The 17,778-nt window shown below is 44.1% G+C and overlaps 1 protein-coding gene across 1 annotated transcript; it reads left to right on the top strand.

The window, feature by feature from the left end:
* Positions 1–7,504: 7,504 nt before the first annotated feature.
* On the top strand, positions 7,505–17,260 carry LOC142250749 (immunoglobulin lambda-1 light chain-like). Its single transcript, XM_075322961.1, has 4 exons — positions 7,505–7,586; positions 13,231–13,331; positions 14,579–14,932; positions 15,107–17,260. Exons 2-4 carry the CDS (start codon positions 13,283–13,285, stop codon positions 15,433–15,435), a joined length of 732 nt encoding a protein of 243 aa, XP_075179076.1. The 5' UTR covers positions 7,505–7,586; positions 13,231–13,282; the 3' UTR covers positions 15,436–17,260.
* Positions 17,261–17,778: the final 518 nt, after the last annotated feature.

The following is a 17,778-nucleotide window of genomic DNA, read 5'->3' as shown; positions in this document are numbered from 1 at the left end:
GTGGGGTAACATGATGTCACCAGGCAACAGGATTCCCACCCAATTCTACATTCTTCCTACTGAGTTATGTATGACCAACACCGTGGGTGGACTGTGGAAATCTCACACCCTGATATTAAAGGCAGTTGTAGCATCTGCCATTGTTGAATACTGTGGTCGGCATTCCACAACCTGACTGCTCTAACTGTAAAAAACCCTTTCCTATTTATTTTTAAAAAGTCTTGTGCCAGTCTGTTATACAAACAGGTATTTATGCATGAAAATGGGATTTCCATGATAACTTAGTGCTGTAGCTGAAAAGTTGAAGGGTTGGTACCTTTTCGTTGCTGGTTTGTGTTTCAGCTTAAAAAGACAAAATGAGCAAGTGATGTGCAAAATTTGCATCTTTATATTTTATTTAATTGCATAATTATGTCCATAACATTTCCTGATTAATTATGTCCACATGAATATCCCCTCAAAAAAAAAAAATAAATAAAAAAATCAATTTTATTTTGATCCCAGGTGCATATAACTGACAAATGGCTATCCAATGTTTTACCAGACGGAGATTATTCTAATATTATACGATAGAGGGTGCCGACTAACTATATTATTTGAAGCAATTGTATTTTATATATCCAAAAAACAAAAAAAAAAAACAAAAACCTCTTATAGGATTCGCCTCTATTCGGAATGCTTGGCCACATGGAGACAGTTTTATTCACTATTACCCGTTACCTGGACGCTCTACACTCCATCTCTGGGAACCCACAGGGAATGCTTTAACTTTGTAAGGCATGTTTACGGCATTAGTTTTTCCCGGGTGCCTTTACCCCTGCTACCAAGGGTATCACTAAGTGGTAATGTTTGGTGGCCCGGGTTTTGGTTCATGTGTCCAACCTCAGGGGCGGTAAGTTCCAACTTGTGTTCCGTAACATGGAATCAGGATATGGGCAATTGCCAATTTAAAAAAAAAAAAAAAACCTTTATTTTATATAGCGATCACATATTCTGCTGTGCTTTGCATGGATTGGGGACGCTGTCCCCATTGGGGCTTACGGTCTGGATCCCCTACCTGTATGTTTTTTGGGGTGTGGGAGGAGGCCGGAGTGCCCGGAGGAGATCCACACAGTCACAGGGAGAACGTGCAGGTTCCTTGCGGTTGGTGTCCTGGGTGGGATTTGGGCCCAGGACCCCAGGGCTGCAGCTAGCCACTGAGCCACCGTGCCATGCCATAATAGTTTCAAGAGCAGGAACAGACAGATTTGTAGGTGGAGTATTTCCGGTGTTGCAGGGCCAGCTGTTTGGGATTATTTGCAATACAAAGTGTTTATATAGTTTTATATATATATATATATATATATATATATATATATATATATATATAAAAAAAAAAAAAATGCTCCTTATGCTGGGCCCGGGGGGGGGCATGTCCGGTAACCTAACTTTGATTGCGCCTTTCCCCCTATTTAGGTTCCAGCTAAACAAAAGGGGGGGTGACTGGGAAATAGGAGGATGACCAGTGGTTTGACGATGCCGGTGGGTAAAAGCCTTAACCAACTACAGCCCCCTCCTCAAATAAGTAATCAGGCTGATTAGGTTTTTGTGGCTTGGAATGCCTATGGGTCAACGCAGGGTTGAAGGCAAAACAGGCATTCGGTTTCCGGGTTAGTATCGCTCACCCTAGTGCAATCCCAATCCCAGGTATTTTGGTAACTCCACCCACCAGCAGGATCAAGGCTGGGAGTGAGCAGCTAGATGGTGGGGTGTTCGGTGAAGTTAGGCCTATGATCCGGGCCCCCATTTTGCATTGACCTGACGGTTCTATGGTGCGTTATGCAGCGGGTGTTGTTCTGGTGTTTGATGTGCGTGACGATTTTCCAAGCCACCCTCTAGTAATACACGCCCTGCAGTATTCAGCGAATGTGCACCATTTTCGGTTGCAAGCAATCTGTTACGAGGTCGGTCTTCCCGTTTTTAAATTGTGGAACGGTTCTGAAGCGATGAGGGTCTTGTGGGGTGTAAGGTATTTAAGGGTTGGATGGTTATGGTAAGTGAGTGGATCACAGTAGGCCTATTATTTCTAGCCGTAGATTGTTTAAAAAAAAAAAGGGGGGGGTTTGGATTGTTCGCTCCATTGCAAATCTATACATTGATATTTTGGATCTTTTTTCCCTCACTCGGCGGGTGTCCCGACGGTGTCGGTTATGTCTCTTAGGTGAGCGGGTGTGATGGGACCAGTTTTTACCCACGACGACGGCCCTTCATTTTAGCGTCACGGAGTTGGTCCTCCATTTTGTGGGCTGGTTTTGGTTGGTAATGCGACGGTTCCTCGTTATTTTGGTGTTTGCCAGCCGTGGTACCCGGTACGTACTCTCCCAGAGTTGGGGTGTTCCAAGGCTTCAGGGGCCAGCATACATGAGCACAGTTTCAGTGGATTAGGTGACTGCAATTGAAATGCATTAAGAGGGACGTCAGGACTGAGTTGGTTTTGGAATCGGGTTTTTCTTAGACACGTAAGAAGATTCAGAACAGCGTACAGGGCTAATGTAAAATGACATGATTGTGATTTGTTATCTATAAAAAAAAAAAAAAAAAGTTTGTGGGTTTTACCAGTACCACCTTGGAGAGAAGAGGTGTTTGATGGTTACGAGAATTCTCTGTTCTGACAGTGTTTTTCCTTTCAGATCCAAGTCGGCCTAGTGACTGGGTCCGAGGTTACTTCCATATATGTTGGCTGCGAGGAGAGTGGATCTTCGCCTTGGCGGTCGGTCCTTTGTTCCCGTTACAGTGGATGTAATTGGAGAGGTTGCCGGAGCTTGGCTCAGCTGTGGGTCTATCAGAGGCGATCAAGATTGCGTGAGCTCTCTTTTCTCCAACCGACTTGGTGATACACATAGGCTTCAAGTATCTGGTCCAAGGCCGTCTAGCTAGGCCTCTTACCCTTATCCGGTCAGAGAGGTACAAGTTTCCCTGTTTTAGTTCGGAGTGTTACAACGATCCGGTCGAAGGTAACCCTCTGGCCCAGGGGGCATGAGCTAAGGAAGAATGTGATAAGGATCTCTCCTGGCGCATGGTCGATCAGGGTCTACCCAAGTTGTGCTGTTAATAAAGTGTTAAAAAAAAAAAAAAAGTTGTTGGTCTGGCACCGCCAGCTGGAAGGCAATATTTGACTGTCTTTAAGCCTGGATGGGTACATCCCAAATGATGATGTTATGGATATGGTGGTTGCGGAAATGCCTGGGACGGCTCAGGTATTTCAGTTTTTGGGGGGGGTCGCAGCTTGCTGGCGCTGTGCTGCTCCTTGGCGGAAGGGGTAGGAAAAGTGGTGGTGAAATACCCGCGCCGGACGGCCGGAAGGCGGTACATTTACCTGAACCCCGTGATGTTGGCAAGTTAATGCCTGGTTAAAAGCTGCGACCAAATTTTATGCCAAAAGATGAGAGTGGTTTTTTCCCCATGCCTCTCTCCAAAATGGAAAATTCAAATAAAAGTATTTTAATTTATAAGAGAACGGTGTCGAGTCTTTCTAGGGGGGAAAATGGTGGTAGTTGGGTCCTGGCAGTCTAACTTGTGTATGTGTTCTGTATGTAACCCCCTTCTCATGTACAGCACCATGGAATCAATGCTCCATAAATAAATAATAATAATAATAATAATAATAAAACATTACATTCATGATTTTATATTACACTAGAAGTAGCACCTGCATAACCCGGGATAGTAACTACATCTCTCTGTTACTCTCCCACCCTCTCTCTCTCCCTCTTTCCCACTCTCCAACTCTCCCTCTCTCCCTGTCTTTCTACCACTCTACCTCTCTCTCACTTCTCCTACTCTCTCTCTCCCACTCTCCCATTGTATCTCTCTTCCTCTCTGTGTCTCTCCCACTCACCCCCTCTCTCCCACTGTCCCTCTCTCCCACTCCCCCTGACTCCCCACTCTCCCTTTCTCTTTGTCTCTTTCCCTCTGTCTGTCTCTCTTCCAATCTCCTTCTCTCCAACTCTCCCTCTCTTACGCTCACTCCCCCTCCCCCAGTCTCCCTCTCTCCCACTCTTCCTCTCTCCCTTTCTCCTACTCTGTCACTGTCTCTCTGTCTCTTTTCCACTCTCTCCCACCCTCACTCTCTCCCACTCTCTCTGTGTGCCACTCTCTCTATCTCCCCCTCTCCCACTCTCCCTGACTCTCCCTGACTCTCCCTTTTTCTCACTCTCCATCTCTCCCACTCTTCCTCTCTCCCTCTCTCTCACTCTCTCTGTCTCTTTTCCACTCTCTCCCACTCTCACTCTCTCCCACTCTCACTCTCTCCCACTCTTCTTCTCTTTCTATCCCCCACTCTCCAACTCTCTCCCACTCTCCCTGACTCTCCCACTCTCTGTCTCTCTCCCACTCTACCATTGTGTCTCTCTCCCACTCTCCCCGACTCTTCCACTCTCCCCCTCTCCCACTCTCCCTCTTTTCCTCTCTCCCACTCTCCCTCTCTTCCTCTCTCCCACTCTCCCTCTCTCCTACTCTCTCCTTCTCTCTAACTTTCCCTCTGTCTCTTTTCCACTCTCACTCTCTCCCACTCTCTCTATCTCTCACTCTCTCTATCTCCCATTCTCCAACTCTCTCCCACTCTCTCTGTCTCTCTCCCACTCTCCCATTGTGTCTCTCTCTCACTCTCCCCAACTCTCCCTTTTTCTCCCTCTCCTTCTCTCCCACTCTTCCTCTCTTCCACTCTCCCTCTCTCTGACTGTCCCACTCTCTCTATCTCCCACTCCCCAACTCTTCCACTCTCCCCCTCTCCTACTCTCCCTCTCTCCCACTATTCCTCTCTCTCATTCTCCCTCTCTCCTACTCTCTCTCTGTCTGTTTTCCACTCTCTCTATCTCCCACTCTCTCTATCTCCCACTCTCCAAGTCTCTCCCACTCTCCCATTGTGTCTCTCTCCCACTTTCCACCTCTCCCTGACTCTCCCACTCTCTCTCTCTCTCTCTAAAGGCCCTTTACACACTAACGCTAGCGATATCGCTGTAACGTCACCGGTTTTGTGACGTAATAGCGACCCCCCCCCCCCCCGCGACATTGCAGTGTGTGACACGCATCAGCGACCTGGCCCCCGCTGTGAGGTCGCGGATCACTACAAGTCGTTCAGGACCATTCTTTGGTCCTTTTTTTCCCGCTGCGCAGCATGCATCGGTGTGTTTGACACTGTTACAACGACATCGTTAGCGGCCCAGCCCATAGGAATGCTAGCGTTCCCTTTCCAGCGAGGTCATTCTGCAGGTCCGTATCGCTGCTGCGTCGTTGGCCAGATCTGCCTGTTTGACAGCTCACCAGCGACTCACCAGAGACTTTCCAGCGATCCCGGCCAGGTCGAGATCGCTGGTGGGATCGCTAGAAAGTCTCAGTGTGTAAAGGGGCCTTAACCCTCTTTGCTTCCGGGAGACTCTGCCTCTCTAACATGCTCTTTTACACAGGTTTGTCACTTAGTTGAACTCTCCTGCTGTGTTTCATTAGTGTCACTGACTTTTCCAGCCTTTTGTTTATCACATCCCAACTATTTTTTGGGATGTGTCGCTGCCATTAAATCCAACGTTCAACCTCTGATCTGCGATCGCTGCTCTGAAGTGAATAAAATATGGTGAGAAGAGATTCCAAATCATCACATTCTTGTTTTCTCTACATTGTATACATTGTATATACACTGTGTGCAGAATTATTAGGCAGATGAGTATTGTGATCACATGATATTTTTATACATGTCGTCCTACTCCAAGCTGTATAGGCTGAGAGCCAACTACCAATGAAGTAACTCAGGTGATGTGCGTCTCTGTAATGAGGAGGGGTGCGGTGTAATGACATCAACACCCGATATAAGGGGTGCTTAATTATTAGGCAACTTCCTTTCCTTTTGCAAAATGGGTCAGAAGAGAGATTGGACGGGCTCTGAAAAGTCCATATTGTGAGATGTCTTGCAGAGGGATGCAGCAGTCTTTTGAAGCGTGATCACCGAACAATCAAGCGTTTCATGGCAAATAGCCAACAGGGTGGCAAGAAGCGTGCTGGGCAAAAAAGGCGCAAAATAACTGCCCATGAATTGAGGAAAATCAAGCGTGAAGCTGCCAAGATGCCATTTGCCACCAGTTTGGCCTATTTCAGAGCTACAACGTTACTGGAGTATCAAAAAGCACAAGGTGTGCCATACTCAGGGACAGGCCAAGGTAAGGAAGGCCGAAAAACCACCACCTCTGACCAAGAAACATGAGATAAAACCTCAAGACTGGGCCAAGAAATATCTGAAGACTGATTTTTCACAGGTTTTATGGACTGATGAAATGAGAGTGACTCTTGATGGGCAGTTGGATGGGCCAGAGGCTGGATCAGTAAAGGGCAGAGAGCTCCACTTTGACTCAGACACCAGCAAGGTGGAGGTGGGCACTGGTATGGGCTGGGATCATCAAAGATCAACTTGTGGGACCTTTTCGGGTTGAGGATGGGAGTGAAGCTCAACTCCCAGACCTACTGCCAGTTTCTGGAAGACAACTTCTTCAAGCAGTGGTCCAGGAAGAAGTCACTATCGTTCAAGAAAACCATGATTTTCCTGCAGGACAATGCTCCATCACATGCATCCAACTACTCCACAGCGTGGCTGGCCAGTAAAGGTCTAAAAGATGACAAAATAATGACATGGCCCCCTTGTTCACCTGATCTGAACCCCATAGAGAACATGTGGTCCCTCATAAAATGTGAGATCTACAGGGAGGGAAAACAGTCCACCTCTGGGAGCAGTGTCTGGAGGCTGTGGTGGCTGCTGCACGCAATGTTGATGGTAAACAGATCAAGCAATGACAGAATCTATGGATGGTCGCTGCTGAGCGTCATCAGAAAGAAAGGGGGCGATATTGGGCACTTATTTTTTTGGGTTTTGTTTTTGCATGTCAGAAATGTTTATTTCTAAATGTTGTGCAGTTATATTGGTTTACCTGGTGAAAATAAACAAGTGAGATGGGAATAGATTTGGTTTCTATTAAGTTGCCTAATAATTCTGCACAGTAATAGTCACCTGCACAAACAGATCCTCCTAAGATACCAAATCTAAAGACCCCTCCAACTGCCAAAAATATTAAGCTCTGATATTTATGAGTCTTTTGGGCTGATTGATAATATACAGTGGTTGTTGATCAATAATAAAAATATCCTCTAAAATACAACTTGCCTAATAATTCTGCACACGGTGTAGTCTCCCAACTTTTTGGGACTGGGGTCCAGGCGTGCACAGGCTATCTGATATATTACATGATATCTCGTCCTACATAATATTACATAACATTATATGACTTATATTGGGGATGTGTTAACCCTTATATGACAGGGACAGTTGTAGCTTGGGCGGTAAATAACTTATTTTGCTCCTATTCGCGGTGTTTTCGTCTTCTGCGTATAAATATCCCATCATAACACGAAAACAAGTAACTGTCGTCTGTCGTGTGACTGCAGCTGCGGATCCCCCCCACCCCCTTCCTCCTTCCAAGCTGTATGGGAAAGAGGCATTTGTCTACCAAGGACACAACCCTGACAACATCGATCAACGCGAAGGTGACCAGACACCGGCGGCGCAGGTGAGCGGAGAGGACGCGGCATTAACCCCTACTCTGCCAGCATCATTATCAGTATCACACAGGAGAGGATTAGATACACGGCTCAGCAGACAGTATCACACAGGAGAGGATTAGATACACAGCTCAGAAGACAGTATCACACAGGAGAGGATTAGATACACAGCTCAGAAGACAGTATCACACAGGAGAGGATTAGATACACAGCTCAGAAGACAGTATCACACAGGAGAGGATTAGATACACAGCTCAGCAGATAGTATCACACAGGAGAGGATTAGATACACAGATCAGCAGACAGTATCACACAGGAGAGGATTAGATACACGGCTCAGCAGACAGTATAACACAGGAGAGGATTAGATACACGGCTCAGCAGACGGTATTACACAGGAGAGGATTAGATACACAGATCAGCAGACAGTATCACACAGGATAGGATTAGATACACAGCTCAGCAGACAGTATCACACAGGAGAGGATTAGATACACAGCTCAGCAGACAGTATCACACAGGATGGGATTAGATACACAGCTCAGCAGACAGTATCACACAGAATAGGATTAGATACACTGCTCAGCAGACAGTATCACACATGAGAGGATTAGATACACAGCTCAGCAGACAGTATCACACAGGAGAGGATTAGATACACAGCTCAGCAGACAGTATCACGCAGGATAGGATTAGATACACGGCTCAGCAGACAGTATCACACAGGATAGGATTAGATACATGGCTTAGCTGACAGTATCACACAGGAGAGGATTAGATACACAGCTCAGCAGACAGTATCACACAGGAGAGGATTAGATACACAGCTCAGCAGACAGTATCACACAGGCTAGGATTAGATACACAAGCTCAGCAGACAGTATCACACAGGAGAGGATTAGATACACAGCTCAGCAGACAGTATCACACAGGAGAGGATTAGATACACAGCTCAGCAGACAGTATCACACATGAGAGGATTAGATACACAGCTCAGCAGACAGTATCACACAGGAGAGGATTAGATACACAGCTCAGCAGACAGTATCACACAGGAGAGGATTAGATACACAGCTCAGCAGACAGTATCACACAGGAGAGGATTAAATACACAGCCCAGCAGACAGTATCACACAGGAGAGGATTAGATACACTGCTCAGCAGACAGTATCACGCAGGATAGGATTAGATACACGGCTCAGCAGACAGCATCACACAGGATAGGATTAGATACATGGCTTAGCTGACAGTATCACACAGGATAGGATTAGATACATGGCTCAGTAGACAGTATCACACATGAGAGGATTAGATACACAGCTCAGCAGACAGTATCACACAGGGCAGGTTTAGATACACAGCTCAGCAGACAGTATCACACAGGATAGGATTAGATACACAGCTCAGCAGACAGTATCACACAGGATAGGATTAGATACACAGCTCAGCAGACAGTATCACACAGGATAGGATTAGATACATGGCTCAGAAGACAGTATCACACAGGAGAGGATTAGATACACAACTCAGCAGACAGTATCACACAGGATAGGATTAGATACACAGCTCAGCAGACAGTATCACACAGGGCAGGATTAGATACACAGCTCAGCAGACAGTATCACACAGGATAGGATTAGATACACAGCTCAGCAGACAGTATCACACAGGGCAGGATTAGATACACAGCTCAGCAGACAGTATCACACAGAATAGGATTAGATACACAGCTCAGCAGACAGTATCACAAAGGGCAGGATTAGATACACAGCTCAGCAGACAGTATCACACAGGATAGGATGAGATACATGGCTCAGCAGACAGTATCACACAGGGCAGGATTAGATACATGGCTCAGCAGACAGTATCACACAGGATAGGATTAGATACACAGCTCAGCAGACAGTATCACACAGGATAGGATTAGATACATGGCTTAGCTGACAGTATCACACAGGATAGGATTAGATACACAGCTCAGCAGACAGTATCACACAGGGCAGGATTAGATACACAGCTCAGCAGACAGTATCACACAGGATAGGATTAGATACACAGCTCAGCAGACAGTATCACAAAGGGCAGGATTAGATACACAGCTCAGCAGACAGTATCACACAGGATAGGATTAGATACATGGCTCAGCAGACAGTATCACACAGGGCAGGATTAGATACATGGCTCAGCAGACAGTATCACACAGGATAGGATTAGATACACAGCTCAGCAGACAGTATCACACAGGATAGGATTAGATACATGGCTTAGCTGACAGTATCACACAGGATGGAATTAGATACACAGCTCAGCAGACAGTATCACACAGGAGAGGATTAGATACACAACTCAGCAGACAGTATCACACAGGAGAGGATTAGATACACGGCTCAGCAGACAGTATCACACAGGAGAGGATTAGATACACAGCTCAGAAGACAGTATCACACAGGAGAGGATTAGATACACAACTCAGAAGACAGTATCACACAGGATAGGATTAGATACACAGCTCAGAAGACAGTATCACACAGGAGAGGATTAGATACACAGCTCAGCAGACAGTATCACACAGGAGAGGATTAGATGCACAGCTCAGCAGACAGTATCACACAGGAAAGGATTAGATACACTGCTCAGCAGACAGTATCACACAGGCTAGGATTAGATACACAAGCTCAGCAGACAGTATCACACAGGAGAGGATTAGATACACAGCTCAGAAGACAGTATAACACAGGAGAGGATTAGATACAAAGCTCAGCAGATAGTATCACACAGGAGAGGATTAGATACATGGCTCAGCAGACAGAATCACACAGGAGAGGATTAGATACACAGCTCAGTAGACAGTATCACACAGGATAGGATTATATACACGGCTCAGCAGACAGTATCACACAGGAGAGGATTAGATACACAGCTCAGCAAACAGTATCACACAGGAGAGGATTAGATATACAGCTCAGCAGACGGTATCACACAGGATAGGATTAGATACACAGCTCAGCAGACAGTATCACACAGGAGAGGATTAGATACACAGCTCAGAAGACAGTATAACACAGGAGAGGATTAGATACAAAGCTCAGCAGACAGTATCACACAGGAGAGGATTAGATACACAGCTCAGCAGACAGTATCACACAGGCTAGGATTAGATACACAAGCTCAGCAGACAGTATCACACAGGAGAGGATTAGATACACAGCTCAGCAGACAGTATCACACAGGAGAGGATTAGATACACAGCTCAGCAGACAGTATCACACATGAGAGGATTAGATACACAGCTCAGCAGACAGTATCACACAGGAGAGGATTAGATACACAGCTCAGCAGACAGTATCACACAGGAGAGGATTAAATACACAGCTCAGCAGACAGTATCACACAGGAGAGGATTAGATACATGGCTCAGCAGACAGTATCACGCAGGATAGGATTAGATACACGGCTCAGCAGACAGCATCACACAGGATAGGATTAGATACATGGCTTAGCTGACAGTATCACACAGGATAGGATTAGATACATGGCTCAGTAGACAGTATCACACATGAGAGGATTAGATACACAGCTCAGCAGACAGTATCACACAGGGCAGGTTTAGATACACAGCTCAGCAGACTGTATCACACAGGATAGGATTAGATACACAGCTCAGCAGACAGTATCACACAGGATAGGATTAGATACACAGCTCAGCAGACAGTATCACACAGGATAGGATTAGATACATGGCTCAGAAGACAGTATCACACAGGAGAGGATTAGATACACAACTCAGCAGACAGTATCACACAGGATAGGATTAGATACACAGCTCAGCAGACAGTATCACACAGGGCAGGATTAGATACACAGCTCAGCAGACAGTATCACACAGGATAGGATTAGATACACAGCTCAGCAGACAGTATCACACAGGGCAGGATTAGATACACAGCTCAGCAGACAGTATCACACAGAATAGGATTAGATACACAGCTCAGCAGACAGTATCACAAAGGGCAGGATTAGATACACAGCTCAGCAGACAGTATCACACAGGATAGGATTAGATACATGGCTCAGCAGACAGTATCACACAGGGCAGGATTAGATACATGGCTCAGCAGACAGTATCACACAGGATAGGATTAGATACACAGCTCAGCAGACAGTATCACACAGGATAGGATTAGATACATGGCTTAGCTGACAGTATCACACAGGATGGGATTAGATACACAGCTCAGCAGACAGTATCACACAGGAGAGGATTAGATACACAACTCAGCAGACAGTATCACACAGGAGAGCATTAGATACACGGCTCAGCAGACAGTATCACACAGGAGAGGATTAGATACACAGCTCAGAAGACAGTATCACACAGGAGAGGATTAGATACACAACTCAGAAGACAGTATCACACAGGATAGGATTAGATACACAGCTCAGAAGACAGTATCACACAGGAGAGGATTAGATACACAGCTCAGCAGACAGTATCACACAGGAGAGGATTAGATGCACAGCTCAGCAGACAGTATCACACAGGAAAGGATTAGATGCACTGCTCAGCAGACAGTATCACACAGGCTAGGATTAGATACACAAGCTCAGCAGACAGTATCACACAGGAGAGGATTAGATACACAGCTCAGAAGACAGTATAACACAGGAGAGGATTAGATACAAAGCTCAGCAGATAGTATCACACAGGAGAGGATTAGATACATGGCTCAGCAGACAGAATCACACAGGAGAGGATTAGATACACAGCTCAGTAGACAGTATCACACAGGATAGGATTATATACACGGCTCAGCAGACAGTATCACACAGGAGAGGATTAGATACACAGCTCAGCAGACAGTATCACACAGGATAGGATTAGATACACAGCTCAGCAGACGGTATCACACAGGATAGGATTAGATACACAGCTCAGCAGACAGTATCACACAGGAGAGGATTAGATACACAGCTCAGAAGACAGTATCACACAGGAGAGGATTAGATACACAGATCAGCAGACAGTACCACACCGGAGAGGATTAGATACACAGCTCAGAAGACAGTATAACACAGGAGAGGATTAGATACAAAGCTCAGCAGACAGTATCACACATGTTTGATTTTTCTAGTTTTACTTCTTCTTTCCTGGGGTGTGAGGGGTTTGTTTCCCCCCAGTCCGCTGTGTGTTCCTGTCCTGGGACCAGTCTCAGTCCTCGCCTCCTGTTTCCCCTATAGGACCTTATCCTGCGGCTGTGTCTTGTGCCCCCTGCTGGACGGCTGGAGACATACAACATACTTCTCTTCCCAATTACTCCTGGATTTAGGGACATTTTTATTTGTTAAATTGTAGAAGTTTTGGTTGTTTGGGGTCCGGCACCCCCAATCGGTGAAGAAAGGCTCAGCAGAGCGTCCATGAGGACGTCTGCCTTTTAAATTTAAGAGACCTGACCACGGTCATAGAGAAAAGCTGTGCGGGGAACAGCCAGATCCTGATACTTTCTAGGGGCTCCAGTAAACAGCTTGACTGAATTTGATTTCATGCTGTTATTCTCTGGTATCAGCCATATGATTGATTGCAGTGCAATATATTAGAATATTAGACGTGATTTCCAGATCTCCCCATTGATCGGTATTCATGTTGTTTTATAGCTTTCCATATCTCCATATCTGTCCTCTAAAAGGAACCAAGAAGCACCGGACCATGAGGACGGCCGCCGTCACCTGTCTCCTGCTGTGTCTGTTACTCTCTGGTGAGTATTGAGTAGTAACAGTAAGCATTGCAAGTCTCCATAAGGCTCTCTAATATTGAGATGACTCTGCTGACCCTGTCCTCTAATATTAATGAGATGACTCTGCTGACCCTGTCCTCTAATATTAATGAGATGACTCTGCTGACCCTGTCCTCTAATATTAATGAGATGACTCTGCTGACTCTGTCCTCTAATATTAATGAGATGACTCTGCTGACTCTGTCCTCTAATGATAATGAGATGACTCTGCTGACCCTGTCCTCTAATATTAATGAGATGACTCTGCTGACCCTGACCTCTAATATTAATGAGATGACTCTGCTGACTCTGTCCTCTAATGATAATGAGATTACTCTGCTGACCCTGTCCTCTAATATTAATGAGATGACTCTGCTGACCCTGTCCTCTAATATTAATGAGATGACTCTGCTGACCCTGTCCTCTAATATTAATGAGATGACTCTGCTGACCCTGTCCTCTAATATTAATGAGATGACTCTGCTGACCCTGTCCTCTAATATTAATGAGATGACTCTGCTGACTCTGTCCTCTAAGGATAATGAGATGACTCTGCTGACCCTGTCCTCTAATATTAATGAGATGACTCTGCTGACCCTGTCCTCTAATATTAATGAGATGACTCTGCTGACCCTGTCCTCTAATATTAATGAGATTACTCTGCTGACCCTGTCCTCTAATGGTAATGATATGATTCTGCTGACCCTGCTCTCTAATAATAATGAGATGACTCTGCTGACCCTGTCCTCTAATAGTAATGAGATGACTCTGCTGACCCTGTCCTCTAATAGTAATGATATGATTCTGCTGACCCTGCTCTCTAATATTACTGAGATGACTCTGCTGACCCTGCTCTCTAATATTACTGAGATGATTCTGCTGACCCTGCTCTCTAATATTACTGAGATGATTCTGCTGACCCTGCTCTCTAATATTACTGAGATGTCTCTGCTGACCCTGCTCTCTAATATTACTGAGATGACTCTGCTGACCCTGCTCTCTAATATTACTGAGATGACTCTGCTGACCCTGTCCTCTAATAATTGCAATGTGATTCTGTTGACTGTCACTTTAGTGATAATGAGATGACTCTGCTGACTTTGACTTAGTCTATACAGTAAAATACTGTACAATTCATGATCTGTCATTTTCATATTATATACTGTATTTCTTCTAATGCTGAAATAATAGGTGCTATTTCTAATACTTTGCTTCTTACTGTTTTGAAGGCTCCTCACAGATCGGCGTTCACCAGTACAGGCAAGTCTCTGTATGTGACGGCAACACGGCAGTACTGGGATGTCTGGTGGATGGCGGAGATATTCAGGATTTCGATATTCAATGGTTCAAGCAATTGCCAAATACTGCACCGATATTTATGCTTTGCCATAAAAATGACTCCAGCATCCATTGGGCTGATGCATCACCGGAACGGCACCAGCCAATCAGGAACAACAGCAATACCCATTTTTTGCACGTTGCAAATGTCACGGTACAGGACAGTGCCATGTACTGGTGCCTAGTATCAAGGAATGGCTCCTATCCAGAGTTTGGGAATGGAACGCACCTCAGTGTATACGGTGGTAAGTCCAAAGTATCATACATGGTTGACTTGGGTACACCAACTCAACAGACAGAAATATACATAAAGGGCTTAGATACACATGATAGGCTTCAATAACTCATTACAAAAAAACCCACATGGTGCCATTTGTATGGATATACAGTAACAATATATATGTTCTGATATATTACAGGCAAAGATGTTCAGGCCCCGACCGTATCTCTCTTCAGTACTCGCGAATCTGTGGATGACCCCGGAAATCTCTATGCCGTATGTTTGGCCACTGGTTTTTATCCTTCAGTAATACAGATTACATGGAAGTTTGAAGGTGACCCATTCCCAGAGGACAGTATAACAGGACCCTTTTTAGAAGAAGAGGACAATGTCTATACTATATTAAGTATCCTAGAGCTCTCCGCACAAATCATAGGAAATCTCTCATCTTTTTCATGTGAAGTACGTCATGATTCCTCAAGGACACTCATCAAGAAGGATCTCCAGGACTGTTACAAAGGTGTATAGGCATAAGATCATTAAGAACAACCTAGGTTTCACATCTGACCTTGATTTCCAACATTCTTCCTTCTCTAATGTGACTAAAATCAGTCTATACATCCACTACTGAGTTTAATAACTTGTAACAGAGGACTGATTTCATACATGGACTTGTAAAGTACAGAATACTTTTAGGGTACTGCAATGGGGTCCACAATGACCCCTGACAATAAAGTTACATTAAAACTAAAGTTTTGTTACCTTAATAAGGTTACAAAGGTGTATAAAATGATCAAATGGGCAAAAGATCATTAAGAACAACCTAAGGTACACATCTGACCTTGATTTGCAACCTTATTCCTTCTTCGATATGACTAAAATCAGTCTGTATATCCACTACTGAGTGTAATAACTTGTAACAGAGGACTGATTTCATACATGGAATTGTAAAGTACAGTATACATTTAGGGTACTGCAATGGGGTCCACAATGACCCCTGACAATAAAGTTACATTACAACTAAAGTTTTTTTACCTTAATAAGGTTACAAAGGTGTATAAAATGATCAAATGGGCAAAAGATCATTAAGAACAACCTAAGGTACAAATCTGACCTTGATTTCCAACCTTGTTCCTCCTCCGATATGACTAAAATCAGTCTGTATATCCACTACTGAGTTTACTAACTTGTAACAGAGGACTGATTTCATACATGGACTTGTAAAGTACAGCCTACTTTTAAGGTACTGCAATGGGGTCAACAATGACCCCTGACAATAAAGTTACATTAAAACTAAAGTTTTGCTACCTTAATAAGGTTAATTGATTTTTTTTTCTTTCTTTAAAGTTATTTTGGGCATGGGATAAATCAAATATAGTGGCTTATTCAATTGAGAGTATTAGACATCCTTGCAGAGAGATTTGCGCTGTAAATACTACTGTGTCTTTAATATCTTCATTTCTGGAACATTTTAACATGAGTTTTAACCAAGTGATAGAATCAAAACTGTATTTAGTAACTTGTAACTGAAAAATGAATAAACACATGCAAGGTAAGATATCCATTTACGGTCCTGCAATGGGTCCTACAATAACTCCTGACAAGAACTACTGTATGCAGTTATATCATAAAGCTGCATTCAATGTACAGTTTTGCTTTTCAGAATTTGCTAATTAAGTGAATGCATTTTTGTTTCTTTTTAAGATTTATTTTTAGATTGGGAAATTTGAAAATATTTAATGTGGTATATGATAGGACATTCTCTGATAATTACTTTATTTTACATATCTCCAGTTGTGACAAGTTTTTTGTCATTTTACATAAATCTCCTGGATCCCAGTGCAAAATGTGTAGCAGTGCTCCAAATCTACAATATGTTATTTATAATACTTGAGTCTTATTATGTGGCATAGGGTTTTTTTATGCCCTCAGACATTTGCAATTGCTATCTATACACTCTTATAGCTACCCCCTTTCTGTTACCAACGTATATTTCCATTATTGGGTTTAATAGTTTTTAACAGAAGATTAATTATATAGTCCAGGATAAAACAATACAAATTAAGGGTACTGCCATGGACCTCACGATAACCCCTCAATGAACCACCATCATTGTATAAACCTTAGATCAGTAAAATGTTGGTTAATTGCTAGAAAAGCATAGTAGTGAAGACCTTTTAGTTTATTATGGATGTAAAGCACAGAAGATAATGTGGACTTCTCCCTAAGCTCTGTGCACACATTGCCTTAATTTAAGGATAGGTCACGGTTAATGCCAGCCATATATAAGTTTGATACAGTGAACAAATTGTTCATGTTGTAACTCTTATTGTATTGATGATTGTCACACATTTCAAGGGCAATAAAGCTAAATATTATTTTACAAATATATTTTATTTAATTCACAATGTCATTTTCAATATGCCACAGGTAAGGAAAATACTTTGTAAGTGACTACTCTGGCACGCATTGCATGTTACACGTTCTATAAGGTGAAATATAAAGATCCAATGGGTGATGACAGAGCTGCAGTCTACTACGTCTGGGTGTCCGCCTGCAGAAAGCGTAGAAGCTCGAAAATAGTACAAGACAGAGCACACAGTGACTCCATCTGCACCATTATAGTCAATGGCCCCATCGGCGCATGCATTCGAAAACCGTTTTGCGCCGGGGTTCGGACGGAATCGGACGGGGCAGAAGTGAGATGGTAACACAGATAAAGACAGACGGGGATAAAACAATACTCCGACACACTGCAAATTCACAGGAACACAAAGAGACTAGCGAGAAAAGCAAGAAAAGGAAGGCAGCTACAAAAGGACAGCAACGGTTAACACCACAACCGCTTACAGCAGTACCACAACCACCAGT

Source organism: Anomaloglossus baeobatrachus, chromosome 9, assembly GCF_048569485.1.
Source record: "Anomaloglossus baeobatrachus isolate aAnoBae1 chromosome 9, aAnoBae1.hap1, whole genome shotgun sequence".
Classification (NCBI taxonomy): Eukaryota; Metazoa; Chordata; class Amphibia; order Anura; family Aromobatidae; genus Anomaloglossus; species Anomaloglossus baeobatrachus.
Note: the sequence above shows the minus strand (reverse complement) of the source record. Positions and strands in the feature narration are given on the sequence as shown.

What these genes read in the sequence shown, in the direction of transcription:
- LOC142250749 (XM_075322961.1), top strand. Translation starts at nt 13,283, where the DNA reads ATGAGGACGGCCGCCGTCACCTGTCTCCTGCTGTGTCTGTTACTCTCT. An exon ending in GCTGTGTCTGTTACTCTCTG is followed by an intron (nt 13,332 to 14,578) that starts GTGAGTATTGAG and finishes ACTGTTTTGAAG; the next exon opens with GCTCCTCACAGATCGGCGTT. An exon ending in GCACCTCAGTGTATACGGTG is followed by an intron (nt 14,933 to 15,106) that starts GTAAGTCCAAAG and finishes GATATATTACAG; the next exon opens with GCAAAGATGTTCAGGCCCCG.